Source organism: Achroia grisella, unplaced genomic scaffold (genome assembly GCF_030625045.1).
Source record: "Achroia grisella isolate CSIRO2021 unplaced genomic scaffold, CSIRO_AGI_Agris_v1 utg842, whole genome shotgun sequence".
NCBI lineage: Eukaryota > Metazoa > Arthropoda > Insecta > Lepidoptera > Pyralidae > Achroia > Achroia grisella.
Window position 1 is genome coordinate 538061 of NW_026713040.1, and position 19465 is coordinate 557525.

General features: G+C 33.8%; 1 protein-coding gene and 1 non-coding gene across 2 annotated transcripts in view; one reads left to right on the top strand and one right to left on the bottom strand.

Moving 5' to 3' along the window:
• The first annotated feature begins 7606 nt into the window (after nt 1-7606).
• The window catches only part of LOC131852352 (laminin subunit alpha-1), a 239529-nt gene continuing 227670 nt past the window's right edge, over nt 7607-19465 (top strand). Inside the window, exon 1 of the mRNA XM_059203020.1 lies at nt 7607-7801. Within this exon, the coding sequence (XP_059059003.1) occupies nt 7720-7801 (82 nt within the window). The 5' untranslated portion in view covers nt 7607-7719. The remainder of the gene's footprint in view (nt 7802-19465) is intronic.
• Nucleotides 10888-10993, bottom strand: LOC131852357 (U6 spliceosomal RNA). The gene has a single exon (XR_009357921.1). It is a non-coding gene; the product is annotated as a U6 spliceosomal RNA (small nuclear RNA).

Here is a 19465-nt window from a genome sequence, read left to right on the forward strand (position 1 = left end):
TTATTATTAAGTTTAAAGTGGTTGAATTTTACGTAAGGGGTATTTATACATTATTTCTAATTTACCATTTATTTTAAGTTTTTTAAACTCTATTCATCGAGACCTATCTAATGAGTCCAAACACGATATTTCTGCTGTAAGTTTTCGAAGAGTATGTTCATCATCTGATAATACTGGTGCCAGCATGAAGTCAAGGTTAACAGATAACTAATTACTTTTATTTCGTCAAAATCTTTAGATTACGTATAATAAATTCATAATATCGCTACCTATTCGAATCAAAACAAGTATTTTAGGTACTTCATGTACTAGTATATAAATTCATCAACACACAAGTAAATGATTTTTAAATATATTCAGAGCCAAAAAATCTTTGTGCATTTAAAAAAAATTGCCGATACGGATTCACTATTGCAGGAAATTGTTGAAAAAATATATATCGCGTATAGGTATCTACTACTATCGACGAATACATTTGGCAACAACGCGCAACATATGCGATGTTGCCGTTCCGGCCGAGACCATGCCGGAACGGCAACATCGCATATTAGAATACAAAGATAGTGATAGAAAGAGAGAGACGGTGGAATCAGCCATATGGACGGATCGTGGCTGGATCAACTAAGTGTGCAAGTGTATATATATATATATATATATTTGTCTTTAATTCAAAGGAAATATAAATAATGAACGCATCACATTTAAAACAGTATAAATAGTTAATAATTTAATAATAAGTTAATAGTTTAATAAGTACGTACGTAATATTATCACATGGTAACAGCACGTATTATGGCAAAAATAAATTTCGGCTGATTTGAAAAGATTTATTATAGTAATAATAGTAATCTCAGGACAATTCACACAGCTTCATCTAGACCCAAGTTAAGCTAGCTGAAGATTATGTTATGGGTACTGATATAATTTTCGTAAATACATATATATTATCTATACATAGAAAACACCCAGACCGTTACAAACAATCATACTCATGAATACAAATGTTTGCAGCGTGCGAGGAATCGAACCCTCGACCACCAAGCAGGAATCAAAGCAGTGTGCTAGCTAAATCGCTAGACTACCGACAACTAGCTGTACACGCGACTTCGTCCGCGTGGAATTTAACTTCTCATATTTTATAAAAATAAAGTTAAATTCAACTCTGACGAAATCCCCTTGTACAGCTAGTCATCAATAAAAAAACACGTAGGTATCTCTAATATATTATACACTAGCTGTTCCCGCGACTTCGTCCACGTGGTTTTTAACTTTATTTTTCTAAAATAAAAGTAGCCTAAGTTACTCCTTATTACATCAGCTACCTGCTAAAAAAAGTCCCGTCAAAATCAGTCCAGCCATTTCAGAGATTAGCCGGAACAAACAGACAGACAGACAAAAATTGTAAAATATGTTATTTTGGTGTATGTACCGTATTTATATTCATATGCAAGTAGTAAAAAACGGTTATTTCAATATTACAAACAACAGGCTGCAACATTCTCAAGTACCACAAAAAAGATGTTTTTATTAAAAACAAGCTGTTCCCGCGACTTCGTCCGCGTGGAATTTAACTTTATTTTTCTAAAATAAAAGTAACCTAAGTTACTCCTTATAAATCAGCTACCTGCCAAAAAAAAGTACCGTCAAAATCGGTCCAGCCATTTCAGAGATTAGCCGGAACAAACAGACCGACAGACAGACAGACTAAAATTATAAAAATTGTTATTTTGGTATATGTACCTTATATATATTCATATGCATGTAGTAAAAAACGGTTATTTCAATATTACAAACAGACACTCCAATTTTATTTATATGTATAGATGTATAGATTATTATTTATTTATTTATTTATTTATTCATCCAAAGTAATACAAATTGTGTAGGATAACGTAATAGTAACATTACAGTAAAATTTTGTCAACAACATAATAGCAACTTAAATATTAAATCTCGGTATATCTATAGACTAGCTGGCCCCAGCGACTTCGTCCGCGTGAAATTTTATTTTATTTTTCTAAAATAACAGTAGCGTAAGTTACTCCTTATTACATCAGCTACCTGCCAAAAAAGTCCTGTCAAAATCGGTCCAGCCATTTCAGAGATTAGCCGGAACAAACAGACAGACAGACAGACAAAAATTGTAAAAAATGTTATTTTGGTGTATGTACCGTATTTATATTCATATGCAAGTAGTAAAAACGGTTATTTCAATATTGCACTCCAATTTTATTTACATGTACAGATGTATAGATTAAAAAAAAAGTAACAGTCATAAGGCTAGTCGTATGCCTAATATATATAATAATGTAATAAATTCATTTAAACAGAAATTGCGGGAACATTATTTAAATTTGTAACTTTTTTACTGTCCTTCTCCATTTTTCACATCTTTCTGTTATATCCCTATAGTTCTCTCTATATTTTCTGTTTTTCTTACTTTCAATTTGAGACTGTACTTATAATTTGATTATCAGATCATTATGTATTTATTTATATATAATATTTATATATTTATGGGTTATATTTAAATGAATTTAATCGATAAAATCGTTGTTAAGTATTAAATTAATTTTAAGTGATATTAACTATTATATTATGCATAAAAAATATTTGTAATAATAAAGAAAATACATTTAAAATGTTTTACTTGTTGTGTTAGTTATTTATAAGATCTTTCTATAATTGTTAGCTGCTTTACAATTTAGAAAGTACAATAGGTAATGTAAATTAAAATTAATTGAATATTTAACAACGTTTTGTTCGATTAAATTCATTTAATTATTAAAATAGTTAATTTAAAATTAGAATAAAGACAAAAAAAAAATAACAAAAAAAAATCGGTGGCGGGAATCGAACCTTGAGCGTCCGTTTGGTAAGTTGATTCAAAGGCTTATTAAAATCAAAATTCAAAATTCAAAGGCTTATTTCTTCGAAATTACTGATCATTTTGAAATAATACTTAGGGTTCGCATACCCTTATCGGATACTACTACTACACGGAGTTTCGTCAAAATAAAATATCTAGGTTAGGTATAATAAATTCATAATTAATAGACCGTTACGGTATCTGTATATATTCGGATCAAAACAAGTACTATGAAATAAGAACGAGTATATAAATTGATTAACACAAGTAATTGATTTTTGAAATATATTCAGAGCCAAAAAGTCTTCTTTCTTTATTTATGTACTTGTTAGATGCGACAGCGACTTTGTTTTATACTATACTATACTATACTATGTAATGATTGATATACCTAAAATAAATAAAATATCTGAGGTTTGGACAAAAACTCAAAGGGTAATTTATTTTGAAAAAGTATTTTGAAAATACCTATTTTGCTTTTAGTGTTATAGTACTTTAACTGTTATATTTTAAGTAACAATGTTTAATTATAATTAATACTACTGCACCAACACTCCGATCGTGCAAAAAATTTTGATGTTTCATTATTTTTTAGTTCAATTAGTGGTCTACCTAAGTCCTGGGCTAAGGGGGGGGGGGGAGAGTCATGACCCCCCATGACTCCCAAGACATCCATGACGCTCCCCCCTGGATCCGCCGTTGCGTCTTCTCTTCATTCGCTCAGTAACGTTGTTACAAAAGAAAAGATTCCCGTCCAAAAAATAACAAGTATTGAGGTTTGATCTGGAGTCACGTTACTCCAGACTGATTTCTATAAATATTTAGATTAGATAGACTATTATTCTTGAAATACTAGCTAGACATTATTAAGTTACTGTAGCCATAATGTAGTAGCCCAAACGTGCCAATGAGGAAGCCCTTGGCAAATGCTGCACCCTGATTGGCCCGTTTGAATTGGATCAAGAACTGCTCGTATGCCAAAAAGGTGGATTTGTATAAAATCGTGTATAAATCGCTTAATTATTATTATTACTCGTCGTGACAGTTGTGGCTCAAAACGGAGCAACATTTACATATGGTCATCTGGCATTAGATCAACAAAAGGCCTCCGGATCAACAAGTGAAAAAGGATCAACAAAAAACTACCTATACGGCACGTCTGAGCCACAAAGAGCCCAAGGGGAAATTTATATATACATATGTATATGTAAGAAGCGCTAATTATGGTGACGACTTTGAAGCCGGCTACCGCAAGGGAAACTCCAAGTAGCACCCGTGACTTGTGACACGGGTGTAGGTTTAAAAGGCCCTTTTAGAATGCATTAACACTCACCTTCACTACTTGCAGCCTCCCCCAGGCCCAACTAAGACCGGGATAAACCCGTCTCCAATACAATCCACTTTAGTGTTCGAAATACAACCGGCACGTTCTGTGCTCGTCGACTGAATGCCGTCGATTATTCAACGAAAGAGGATTATTCAACTACCGACTTCCGTATTTATAGTTTTAAAATATCGGATTTTTCTACAATATTGATGTGAACCCTAACATATATATATATATTATACTAGCTTCGCTCGCGTTAATTTATCCCCTTAGGGGTGGAATTTATCAAAATCCTTTCTTAGGGGACTACGTCTACGGGCCTACGTCAGTACCTTTATGCATGCAAGATCTCAGCCCAATCGGTTGAAAATTGACAAAGTTCCATACAAACTTTTATCCTCTTGGGGGTAGAATTAATCAAAATCCTTTCTTAGCGGATGCCTACGTCACAACATCTACCTGCATGCTAAATTTCAGCCCGATCCGATCAGTGGTTTGGGCTGTGCGTTGGTAGATCACTACGTCAGTCACCTTTCAGTTATATATATTTAGATACAGGGTTACTGGAAACTCGACGTATTCCCGTCATGGCGAGATAGAGGAGCTCAAATCCTCTATCTCGGGACGGGAATACGTCGAGTTTTCAGTAACCCTGTATATATAAGTTTCCTATCGTAACACACATATATGTAATATCGACCTAGTACACAGTTAATTAAATTCAAAATCCAACGCGTGGGGCGAGGGTCGCCCGTCCCTTAATGAGCTAATGTGTTTTGTATTTTCAATTATCAATTTATCACGGCCTGAAACGTGCTGAAAGGGTCCTTATTCAATTTTAAGGCCTTTAGTATTTGATGCAGATCGTAAGATTACAGACTAACAGATAAGAACTCAATTAATTAAGTATTATGCTTATTTATTTATTAAACGAGGTATGAATATTTAACGAGGTAGGAAACTACACTTGGAAAGTTTATACTATACTAGCTGTTCCCGCGACTTCGTCCGCGTGGAAGTTATCTAACTTTATTTTTCTAAAATAAAAGTAGCCTAAAGAACTAAAAATTATTTTGTTCGTCTTAATTTATTCGTTACATTAGGTACTGATAGGTTCAAACTAATACATTTACATCCTGCATCAATGCATATTTTATCCCCATGGGGGTTGAATTTATTAAGATCCTATTTAAGCAAACGTCTTCATCATAGTAGCTCCAATCTTTAAAAATCTAAGAAGTTCAATCAGTTGAAAATCTAAGAAGATTTATACAAACTTTCATCCCCTTAGGGGTGGAATTTATCAAAATCCTTCCTTAAGAGCAGCCTATGTCATGTAGCTTTATGCATACAAAGTCCCTGCTCGATCGGTTTAAAATTGACAAAGTTTCATATAAACTTTTATCCCCTATTTTTTCCCTGTGGGGGTAGAATTAATCAAAATCCTTTCTTAGCGGATGGCTACGTCATAACATCTACCTGCATGCCAAATTTCAGCCCGATCCGTCCAGTGGTTTGGGCTGTGCTTTGATAGATCACTACGTCAGTCACCTTTGAGTTATATATATTTAGATACTGAGGAGATAAAAACCATCGCTCCTAAGAATATCCTTCAATTCTTGTCCCTGACGGGTCTAAGTAGTGAACTCTGAAAAAGGGCGAGCACAATAGATCTATGTAAGTCGCAGTGCTACAGCTCTAAGCACCTGACAATAGCAAAACAACCCAATAAACAAAATTAACGTTTAAAGAGTTTTATGGGGTTTTATGGTACTCCACCGAGAAGATAGTCGCTTTTAAATTATGAATGAATTTATTGTATTCATTGCTATTCAACGGTATAACATTGAAGAGCAATTATAGTAATAAACTAACTGTACCGGCAAACGTTGTTTTGCCTTAAAATAAAATAAAAAAATTAGGGGTGGACTACCCCTAACATTTAGGGGGTTGAAAAATAGATGTTGGCCGATTCTCAGACCTGCTCAATACGCTCACAAAATTTCATGAGAATCGGTCAAGCCGTTTCGGAGGAGTATGGGAACGAAAACTGTGACACGAGAATTTTATATATAAGATACATAACCAATTACAAAACATATAACCTAAAGAAGCATTCGAATCTAGTACATCTATACATATAAATAAAATTGGAGTGTCTGTTTGTAATATTGAAATAACCGTTTTTTACTACATGCATATGAATATCAATACGGTATATACACCAAGGTGGACCGATGATCTGGTCAAGATCGCTGGAAGGCATTGGATGCGAGCAGCGCAGGACCGATCGTCGTGGAGATCTTTGGGGGAGTCCTATGTTCAGCAGTGGACGTCTTCCGGGCTGCGATGATGATGATGATGATATACACCAAAAAAACGTTTTTTACAATTTTTGTCTGTCTGTCTGTTTTTCCGGCTAATTTCTGAAATGGCTGGACCGATTTTGACGGGACTTTTTTTGGCAGGTAGCTGATGTAATAAGGAGTAACTTAGGCTACTTTTGTTTTGATGTTAACTTAGAATTCTTTTATTTAAAAAAAATAAAGTAATGTTGCAAAATTACATGCGGACGAAGCAGCGGGAACAGCTAGTAAATAAATAAGTGTTATACTTAACTAGCTACTCGCCTATTTACTTAAGTTCTGCTACTATTATAATTTAAATACTGCGATACAATTAAAAGGAAATGCCCAATAAGTTGTCAAAGATGATCTCCAATGAACTCGTGCTACCATCTGTGTTGCATTTTGTATAATTATATTTCCAGCTTGTAAACAATTATAGTATCTATTTCAATTTAATTTAATTTCATTTGTCATATAATGACACAATTGAATAATTTTAGTTTTTACGCCATCTATCGTCGAGTAGTAAAACTATAAAGTAACAATAAATGTTAGTTTAGCAGCACCAAAGCTTACGAGCTTTCGTCAAAATGAATTAAAAGAACATGTATAATTAAATAATTAGTTTAAATACTCACATTTAATTTTACGTGTTGTTAAGTTTATAAATAATAGTATTTTTGTATATTTGCTTGATTATGACAAACTCTGCTGTTATTTAATAGTATAGAATAACGAGGAGCATAACTTGGGCTTTTGTTTATTTTGTTTTTAGCGGTATGCTCAGGGTAGTGACCGGCTCGACCAAACTCGCTTTATATCTCGCCAGTCAGTTGTTTTCTGTCTGTCGTCGTTGTACTACGTCGGGTGTGTTCTCGAAGTTTCTTTCGAACGTAATTACGTTGAACAAATTAAAACGAAAACATTCTGAATTAAACGTGCAAAGTTTTGTGTTTATAATCACGTTCATAATTATTTTTAATTACTTTGTCAATAAGTTTTGTGTTTTTGTTTACGCTCATAATCATTTTTAATCACTTTCACGATAAGTTTTGTGTTTATAATTAGTTTTAATTAGTTGTACGAAATAGATTGTTTTTTACATATTTTTCGTGTTTGTCGGCTTCTCGCGTTTTCTGTGGTAATTTACGTGTGGTGTGGTGTGATGGTGTAGAATGTGGTACCGGTGGTTGGTGGTGACGGTGCTGGTGGCAGCAGCCGCTGGCAAGGGGAAGAAGCATCGCCATCAGAAACCTGGTGAGTCGAAATTTCACTCTCAGACCCTTCGGATCGAATCTCCGTCGAATTCAAACGGTGATCGAAATTACGACCGAGGTTGGTATCTCTAGCGGTCTCCTCAGAGTCGTATCCGTCAGGCAGAAGTTGTCCTGCAGCCGCTCCATAAGTCCTTCCGAGGGCTTGGAGTATCTGCACTCGCCCTCTATTGTCCAGTGAAGCTGTAAAGGACAGCACCAGCCAACAACATTAGACTAGTCCGAAAAATTCTCTGACAGGATTTTTAGTCTTACTAAAATTATTACTTTCATCAAATTTTTTTATACTATCGTATGGGATTATTATTTCGATAAAATAATTCCCGCGTTTTCTTCTGAGTGATTTAAGTTGTTTAATTACTTTCTTGATAAGTTTTGTGTTGTTGTTTACGCTCATAATTATATTTAATTAGTTGTTATTTCGTAAATACTAGAGTATTATAATTACCGGACTAAATCGCCCCGTTAAGTGGGTCAAATCAAATCAAATCTAAAATTATATATCCATTAATGACATTTTAGCCGTGTATGAACGTCAAGTAGGTGCTTAAAACCATTTAAGTTAGATTTGAATTTAAAAATATATAATATATATATATATTGTTGAAACATTATTGATTATATATTTTCCTATGAGAATAAGATATTATGTTATATTTAAGTATTACGTGTAACAGCTTTCATCACTTAACATCAGGTGAGATTGCGGTCAAACGCGCTCAAATTTTAATATATAAAAAAAAAAGTAAGCGCTTAAAGGTTAGTAGGTCGCAAAATCGCAAATCTCTTAATGACCAGAACAAGAGTAAACAATGAACCTTTACGATCAGAACAAGAACAGAGCACAGCCAGAAATATTATAATTACACAAAAAGTTTTTAATGTCACCCAGATTTGAATTTATGACTTACTATGTAGTAATAAATCACTAAGCCACAACACTCTCATGTAACTACTAGTAGTAAAAATATGCATTTATTAAAATACTTCTCAAGTTCTCACCTCTACCTTGATGTTATAATAAAAATTAAAGCAACTTGGGTAAAAGAAAAAAGGCAGATATTGAACACAATAGAAAATAGACGAGGAAAAATGTTAGGACACTTGATACGGCACGAGGATTTCATGAAAATTATTATTGAGGGGAAAATAGAAGGAAAGAGGGGGAGGGGAAGACCAAGGAATAGCTACATCAAACAAACTGAGGACAAAATGGGAGTCGTGTCGTATCAAGAATTAAAGAGCATGATGGAAGATCGCGGAAAGTGGCAAGAGCTCCACCGACAAGAGCGTAGCTCTTAAATTATGAATGAATGGGTTACTCTCATCACAAATAAAAGGGTGGTACTTAAAAAAAGGGATTTCTTGAGGCGGTATCTCATTATCATGACATCACATTAGCGGCGTGGTTCCGGGAAATGTGAAGAATGCAACCCGCATTACCCGTACTACGTGACCCGGACACCGGACACCGGACACCTTTAGTGTCCGGCTTGAACTTCAATCCGGGATGTCTATATTCTATATCTTATTAAATATTAGCTGTGCCTGCGACTTCGTTCGGGTGGATAGCATATTTAATAATATAACTCTAAAAAGCGCTATAATAAAAAAGTTTAAAAAATTTCAAATATTCATACAAACTTTGAAAGTAATTTATTTATATTATATCTATAAGTTTCAAGCTTCTAGATTTAAAAATTACGATTCTACCTAATAACCTTTCATAACCTTTCATCTCCCCTTCATCAACCCTTTTCTGCATTGTTTATCTTTTGTCCATTCGTCTTGTGATGAATCTGCACTCCGAATGAAAGAAAGTAAGAAAGAAAGAAAGAAAATTATTTTATTCAGTGCAATGTAAAAATGAGTGGTAGAATAAAAAAAATGTGACTATTCAAAAGTGTTTATATTAAGTTTATTTCAATAAAGATTATTTATATTTCATTGCAATTTTTTTCACATTCTTATCTGGCATTGATTTTTTGTAAATTTCTAACTGTAGTAAATTTAGTGTTAAAAACATAAAGCAAAAAACAACAAGATGACCGCTGTCCTAGACCCCTTGCAGTTTGTCATAGACCCCTGGGGGTCAATATAGACCACTTTGGGAATCACTGGTCTAGACTATCTGTGTAACAAATTTGATTTAAGTCGGTTCAGTAGTTATGGCGTGAAGGCGTGATAGAGTTACTTTCGCATTTATAATATTGGTAAGGAAGTAAGGATGTGGTGTAAGGTATAGATTCAATAGATTTAGATTTATTAGAAACTACTAAACGCCTAACAGTCGATTCTTTAATTTTTTAGTTTATTTAATACTTATTCGGCTATTCGAGACGTATTTCTATTATCTCACTAGCTGACCAGCTAGTAAGACAAAAGAAAGTTAATAAGTCAATAATTACATTATGTCAAAAACTAAAATAATAGAAAAAAAACTAAAATTATTTTAATAGTCAATACAAAATTACACTTTCACAGTTTTTATTACGGTACCTACATATTATATTTAATTTTATTTGTACTTATTCGAAATTAAGTTTTATTTTTATTGTAGTACTTTACACGATATTTTAAGAAAGGTGTTACATATGAATGTGGATGGTTATAAGGGCAGAGGAAGGCCGAAAAAGAGATGGATGGACTGTGTGAAAGATGATATGGTAAAAAAGGCAGTAAATAACGCGATGACTCCGAACAGGGATGAATGGAAGCGAAAAACATATTACGACGATCACAAATAAATGGGATAAGGAAGTAGCAGATGATTTTATGATACATGATATTCTTTATGTGAATAATGGCATCTTCATCAATAGTAGGTCTATTTTTTTTTTTATTCCTTTTTCATTTTTTTTTTTTATTTTTTTAAATGTCCTGCACATTGGCCCACAGACTATATGAATAAAGAATTTTTAATTAATACAATTTGAACACATAATGACCTTGGAAAACGTCCGCACCTACTTCGGATTTGTCATTCCGTAGATGATAAATCATCTCTCCCTGTGTTATGTGAGACCAAACGGAATATATGAATCATTAGAGTCTGATTCTGAAAGGGGTGTTTTTTTATTTTATTTAAGAAGATTTAGTTACTCCTTGCGCAGGGGCCATGCTAATCTTCTCTGTATCGTTCCAATTTTAGTATATGTACTGCCGAAGCAAGTAAATAGCATATATATATATATATGTATATATAAACATAAACTATTTATTATGATAAACACCTAGTGAAACACAACTAGCCCTACGAAAACTTCTGCTGTATCAAATCGCAGCTAAAGTCAATACATGTTAATAAAAAAATAATAATAATGTCAGTGAAGCAAAAAAAAAAAAAAAAAAAAAAAAAAAAAAAAGATTTAGTTACTCCATATGCTTCAGCGTTTGCGCTTATGGTTTACGCTCGCTTCAGCAGAGGTTTGAAAAGAATTTTTATATTTATGTTTTTCTTAGGAGTGTAGTTTGAGATATATTATTGAAATATTATGTTATTTTTATATATTATATTATTATGTGACATATTGATTTTATAAGTAAAAGAAGACAATAGAACAATAAGGATAAACAAAACTAAAGAAAGGGGTATTGGATTCGTAGTAATTAATGGCTAATGTAGCTATACATAAAGTCTTAATTAGTTTAAATATTAACTTTCTGTATTCCTGGGGAAGCGTAACCTTATATATCCTAACAATGTTATAAATGCGAAAATAATTCTGTCTGTCTGTCTGTCTGGCTTTCACGTCAAAACTACTGAACCGATTTAAATGAAATTTGGTACGCAGATAGTATAATGCGAAAAAAGGATTGGGGTTATTAGAGATTGAAAAAAAGATGAAAGGCTGTATGGAAGGATCGTGATTTTTAAAGCTAGATGCTTGATATTTATTTTTAGATTGTTGATTAAATTATAAATAAATACCTATGACCGCAATATAAATAAATATACAAAGTTTTAAAAAATGTGTCTGAAGCTAGAACGATGAAACATTATTATTTGTATTTTTTAGGTCAGATTATTTTTTTTTTAATTTGATCAAGGTCACTATTCCACGCGGACGAAGAGCGGCACAGCTAGTATATATAAATTTTTTGTTTTATTTATTTATTAATTTATTTCAGGCAACTAGGCCCATATTATAAATACCTTGTAGACTAACATACATATAATATAATATATAAAAACTAATACAATGATATTGTCTGTGTGATCACGGCACTGAAGACGGCAATCTGCCACGGTAGCGCCGATATACCACACCTTTCGGCCAGTAGTCCTCTTTCATGAAGGTGGGCAGCGAGTTGGTGGGGACCAGAGCCACAGACGCTTTGAAACTCGCGTTGTGACTCGACTCCAGCTGCGTCACCCTCAAGAGTAACCTGACAGGTTACTCTTGGTACGGTACGGATATATATAATAGACAATGTCCTGCTACTTAGTGGCGTAATGTAGACGCGACAGGTACATTACCAAGGTCGGTGTAGCAGCACGCAGCAGATAGTTGGGCCCAGTGAGTGCAGTCCCGCAATTGTTCCTATTGCCCCTGTTTGTGCATCTCTTCTTTTGTATATGCATACAAAAGAAGAGGCGCACACTTACTTTATATATGCATACTAGCTGCCCCTATATATATACCCCCTTCCCCACCCCCGCCCCCCTGCTTCGCACTTGATTCACTCATATATTGCTAAAGGTTAAAAAATATTAAAATTCGTTGCATAGTTTATAAGGTCTAAGCGAACAGACATATAATGGTTGTTAATAATTAAAAACCTTTCTTTTTGATTAGCAGATTTAATCTACTACTATCAACTAATGTGTCATTAAATAAGAGACTTAAATGTTTTAATGATATTACAAGCTGTAATTATAAATGTATCGGATTAATGAATTCGTCAAATCCAGCGGACAGGTTATAACTTGTTCGGTAACGATGTCATCGCCGCGATTTTTTACAATTCCAAAAACAAACCATCGATTGACAAAATGCCTATTGAATCTAGATAGGCGTAACCTCAAAATAATGATAGGTACAATAACGGGCCACTGTCCCTTAAATAAACACCTGTACACAATGCCTGCTACTGTCAGTCCCCTTTGTCGGGGCTGCTTTGAAGCCGAAGAAACGGCTGCTCACGTAATCCTGGAGTGCGTAGCAGTGGCCACACAACGAAAACAAATCCTCGGAACGGTGAGGTCGCTTCGTGAAGCCTGTGAAGACACCAGGAGACTTCTGCGCTTCTGGGAGCAGCTTGGCTGGCTACTTTAGTAAGTCTGGCTCTGCACGCACAACGGTCCAGATGAGAGTCTGACTGCAGAGAATGGTGTCCAACTTACATTACATCACTCGATCTATTAAAAAAAAGTGCTTCAAAATGCGTTGCGTAGTTTTAAAGATTTAAGCATACATAGGGACGGACAGACAGCAACAGCGACTTTGTTAAAGTGATGGTTGTTAATAAAAAAAATCGTTCTTTTTGATTAGCAGATTTAATCTACTACTATCAACTAATGTGTCATTAAATAAGAGACTTAAATGTTTTAATGATATTACAAGCTGTAATTATAAATGTATCGGATTAATGAATTCGTCAAATCAAGCGGACAGGTTATAATTTGTTCGGTAACGATGTTATCGCCAGGATTTATAGGTCGTTACCGCACCGCGAACGCTTTCCTAACGTATATTTCACAATTTTGAAGGTATAACTCTTTGATCCCTTTTATATAATTATATCAAGTTTCAGTAATTTAAAAATCCCCTTCCCGATGCTCCGATATACTCCAGTCACAACTGGGCACATTTTAATAGAATATAATATAATAAAGATACATTCAAATTCCAAATTCGTATTTAAAAATAAATCTGTATTATTGTAAACATGTACAATATTTATTTGAAAAGAATACAAGCTGAAGAGAAGAACTGACAAGAAATCAGTTCTTCTCATATCGAAAATATTCCGAACTGACGGTAGATTTGACATAGAATAGAATAGACTAGAATAGAAAATCATTTATTCAAATAATTAAGCACTAATTACAGCACATTAATTAATTTAAGCACTTTTGAGTAGTCAAAAATTTTTTTTTAAATCTACCGCTTATTCGTAAAGCTGTCATCACAAGAAGAATAAGCAAGAAACTTGTGTGTTGCTCTTTTAAACAATCCTTGTAAGTTCACATTTTACAAGTCGAAACGTGTGAATACAAACTATCAACCAGCACTAATATATTTAGGCTCAAATATAAAAACACAATAAGATTAAATCAGTCGTAGTGATAAGAGCAGACTAGTCCCTATAAACAGCACTCGTTCACGAGGACGACGGATGAGCCAGCCATCACTGCGCTCGACCATATTTTAGGGAGCCCAATGACCCGGCCCACCACGCCGCCACATGTCGGCACATATCATAAGAGTCTGTAATAGACATTAATATATTTATTTTAAATAGAATTACACGCAAGTATATGCTCTTTAAAACATTGTTGTAATTTTCTATTTTTAAATGGAAATGTGTGCATAAATTTTATAGATAATGAAATCATAGTTAAATTTCGTGTTTAGTAATTGAAATGTGATGTAACTAAATATCATACAGCTTGGGGGGAAGGCGACTGTTAGTAACATTCTACCTATCTAGGACTAATTCCATCACTGATCCCATTGCTAGTAAAGTGCCATGTTAGATTGACCTCCACGAGGTTACCTGTAAAAACCATCGAGATAAATTCCTGTAGAATTTGCCACAATCGGATCTGACCTGACCTCATGCTCGTCTTATACTAGTAAAGTGCCATTTTAGATTGACCTCCACGCGGTTACCTGTAACAACCATCGTGATAAATTCCTTTAGAATTTGCCACAACCGGATCTGACCTGACCTCATGCTCGTCTTATGCTAGTAAAGTGCCATGTTAGATTGACCTCCACGAGGTTACCTGTAAAAAGCATCGAGATAAATTCCTGTAGAATTTGCCACAATCGGATCTGACCCGATCTCATGCTCATCTTATCATCCTTTAATGGTGCCCCGCCAGCGTAGACCGTTGCACAGGCGGGGCACCATTATCAGGCATAAAAACATATACCATATCAGATCGACCTCCCCGTGAACCTCCTGGAGACTATTGTGTTAGTTGCTTTTTAAACTCATGTACATTATCATCTTGCACTGGTGCCCCGCCAGCGTAAACAGTTAGCGCAGAAGGGTGCATCCTATTAATCCATTATAAAGGCATTTATTGGCTATTCATAAATTATGTCACAGTCAATACAAAGTTATGTTACTCATTTTGTGGTCAAAGATATGTCTGGGACACGCAATCACGCGGGACTACCGTAAACCAACGATTTCTACATTAAACCGAACGACCTCTAATTAAAACAACATTGTACCATAGACAATCTATTTTGTAACCGCTAGACAATTGTAGACGGATTGACAGACAGATCTCGCAACTATACATATAGAATAGAATAGAAAATCATTTATTCAAATAAACTTAATTTAAGCACTTTTGAATAGTCAACATTTTTTTAAATCTACCGCTTATTCGGAAAGCTGTCTCATCACAAGAAGAATAAGACTTGAAGTAAAAAAGTAAAAAGAAACTTGTGTGTTGCTCTTTTAAACAATCCTTGTAAGTTCACATTTATATAAATATGTGTATAGATGTGAGTATGTATATCTTTAGAATAAATTAACCGTATTTTTCTTAGTTCTTGTTCTCTATTCACATTTTTCTAGTGTTTCTTTAATTGACCGGGTCGGGTTGAACTCCAGTTCAAGCTAAGATACCTTACCAGGTACAGTCTCGATCCCGGAATAATACCCAGATTTTACTATTTATTTTTTTATTAATATAAAAAAAATTAAAATAAAACTTTGGTCGACCTATTATTTAACGGTATGAAAAATAGTTTACATCTCACTAGTAGGCGTCTACCAAATTTGGCTAGGTAGGGACAGAAACACAAGTTTTGAAGTATGAAGGATTTTTTTATTAATAAAAAAAATTAAAATAAAACTTTGGTCGACCTATTATTTAACGGTATGAAAAATAGTTTACATCTCACTAGTAGGCGTCTACCAAATTTGGCTAGGTAGGGACAGAAACACAAGTTTTGAAGTATGAAGCAAAGGGCCTTAAACCGACACCCGGGTCACAAGTTCCAGGAACTGCTCGGAGTTTCTCTCTGCCAGACGATGGATCCGGCTCCCTCACGGCGATTCCATGGTTTATATACTCAAAATTGCAGGCAAGGAGCCCCTTAAACTTAGACCCTGGTGACAACTCCCGGGAACTGCTCGGAGTTTCCCTCTCATGTAGCAGATCATCATGTAGCAGATGGACGCGACTCCCGCACGGTGAATCCATGGAATGCTAAGACGTTTCTGTACAAAATTTCATAAGAATCGGTCAAGCCATTTCTGTGGTATCTCAACATAGTGCAGATAAACCGAGTATATCCACGAAGCATCTCCAATTACAGTAACCTATACAGACATGCAAATAACAGAGTAAACTCCGCCGCCAGTTATCCGAGCGAGTTAAATTTAACCCCGGGGGTGGTTCGGTTTACTGGCGTGTATGTTTACGCTTGCCTGTTGAACGCTGGATGCCATCTTCTGTATATGGGATGAAAGTAGGGTAACCAACTATTTCTATCATCCCAAAGGGATACAAGTCCCTTACGGGATTTTTCTGTTTCACTCAGAACTAATAAACTGTATTGAATTTCTTGTTATAATCTGTTTTATTTAGATTGAAATTTTTAAGTTCTAAGTTATTCCTTATTACATCAGCTACCTATAAAAAAGTCCCGTCAAAATCGGTCCAGCCATTTCAGAGATTAGCCGGATCAAACAGATAGACAGACAAAAATTATATTTTGGTGTATGTACGGTATTTATATTCATATGCATGTAGTAAAAAACGGTTATTTCAATATTACAAACAGACACTCCAATTTTATTTATATGTATAGATGTGGGACGTCCCGTGAAATACAGGAAGGACGTTACCACGTCAGATGACAGGTACTAAACAAAGATTACGTCTCAACGAAAATAGGAAGTGTGGTTACTGCGGAATGTAAGATTGGTTTTTACAGAATTGAATTGGATATTGGGGAACATCGTTGCTTAACAACAGAATAGAATAGAATAGAAAATCATTTATTCAAATAAACTTACATTGAAGCACTTTTGAATAGTCATAACATTTTTTTTTAATCTACCGCTCATTCGGAATGCTGTCTCATCACAAGAAGAACAAGCAAGAAACTCGTGTGTTGCTCTTTTAAATAATTTATTCTTACTTACAATTTAAGTTTAAGTGTGTGAATACAAACCACCGATTAGCACAAATACCTAATATTGTAAATGCGACAGAAACTTTGTCTGTCTGTCATGCTTTAACGCTAAAACTACTGAACTTAATTAAATGAAATTTAGTACACTGATATACTGATAATCTATACTCTGAGAACAGAATATAGGTTACTTTTTAATTCGAAAAAGAGTTGTAAGGTTTTGAAAGAGGAGATGAAAAATTTTATGAAAGTATCGCCATTTGTAAAAAATTAATTTGAAGCTTCCAGATTCGTACTTATTTTTTAGGCTGTTGGTTAAATACAAATGGATATGCCATTCAAGATATAAAATAAGGGCTGAAAGTTTGTATGGAAATTCGTCACTGTTGAAGTTAGAACGAAAAAACTTTTTTCTTTGAGCTTTTTTGAGTTGAGAGCAAAGCTAGGTGTATATATTTTTTAAATCAGTGTTTATTTCTATTTTTTGTATCACCCAAATTCGAACTCCCGACCCTTAGGATCTTAAAGCTGAACTATGAAAATTTTAGGCTACAACTCACTTGTTATTGAACATGTTGTACATAATATACTGGAAATATATTGTTTTAGGCCAAAAGTCACTTAGTAATAAACATGTTGAACATAATATATTAGAAACACGTTCTTTTAGGCCACAACTCACTTAGTATTAAACATGTTGAACATAATATACTGGAAATATGTTCTTTTAGGCCACAACTCACTTAGTATTAAACATGTTGAACATAATATACTGGAAATATGTTCTTTTAGGCCACAACTCATTAGTATTAAACATGTTGAACATAATATACTTTAGAAATATGTTCTTTTAGGCCACAACTCACTTAGTATTAAACATGTTGAACATAATATACTGGAAATATGTTCTTTTAGGCCACAACTCACTTAGTATTAAACATGTTGAACATAATATACTGGAAATATGTTCTTTTAGGCCACAACTCACTTAGTATTAAACATGTTGAACATAATATACTGGAAATATGTTCTTTTAGGCCACAACTCACTTAGTATTAAACATGTTGAACATAATATACTGGAAATATGTTCTTTTAGGCCACAACTCACTTAGTATTAAACATGTTGAACATAATATACTGGAAATATGTTCTTTTAGGCCACAATTCACTTGTTATTGAACATGTTGTACATAATATACTGGAAATATATTGTTTTAGGCCAAAAGTCACTTAGTAATAAACATGTTGAACATAATATATTAGAAACACGTTCTTTTAGGCCACAACTCACTTAGTATTGAACATGTTATGTCCCACATGTTCAATATACTGTAAATATGTTTAGTTTAGGCCACAACAAATTCAAATTCAAAAATCATTTATTCATGTAGGACATTTTAGCCGCTTATCCTTTGGTATTTTATTGTACATTTTTATACCTATTCCCATAAAAGACCTATTAACTTTTCCTAAACGATACTTGGGGACAGCAAGTTCGTCTTTAAATCTAGTATTAATATTATGACAACTCACTTAGTATTAAACATGTTGAACATAATATACGGGAAATATGATTTTTAAGCAACAACTCACTTAATATTGAACTGTTGAACATAATATACTATAAATATGTTCTTTTAGGCCACAACTCACTTAGTATTAAACATGTTGAACATAATATACTGGAAATATGTTCTTTTAGGCCACAACTCACTTGGTATTGAACATGTTGAACATAATATTATTTAAATTACTGGATATGTGTTAGTTTTCATTCCCTCGACTTTCAACCGGGCTGTGTACTAACGCACGTGCGAGCGCATTATTTATAGAGCCGTCTGCGGCAGATAAAAATGACACGATAATGTGACAGTGAAACATTGCTGTCACTGTACCATATATGTAGAAAGTTCTACGTATTTGAAAAATAATTAAATCTCAACAATTAGTGGAATATTTCAATTTATATTCAACATGTTTTATTACATATGATAACATAATCTATACCTATAAATAAAATTGGAGTGTCTGTTTGTAATATTCGTTTTTACTACATGCGTATGAATATAATTACGGTACATAGATCAAATTAACATTTTTTACAATTTTTGTCTGTCTGTCTGTTTGTTCCGGCTTCTCTGAAATGGATGGACCGATTTTGAAGGGACCTTTATTGGCCAGTAGCTGATGTAATAAGGAGTACTAAATAATTAAAATAAAAGCTAGTACTAAATAATAATAAAATAAAATCCATAACTTATTGACAATAACATTGAATTCATAATTTCTAATGATTCGTGTAATTTTCTTAAT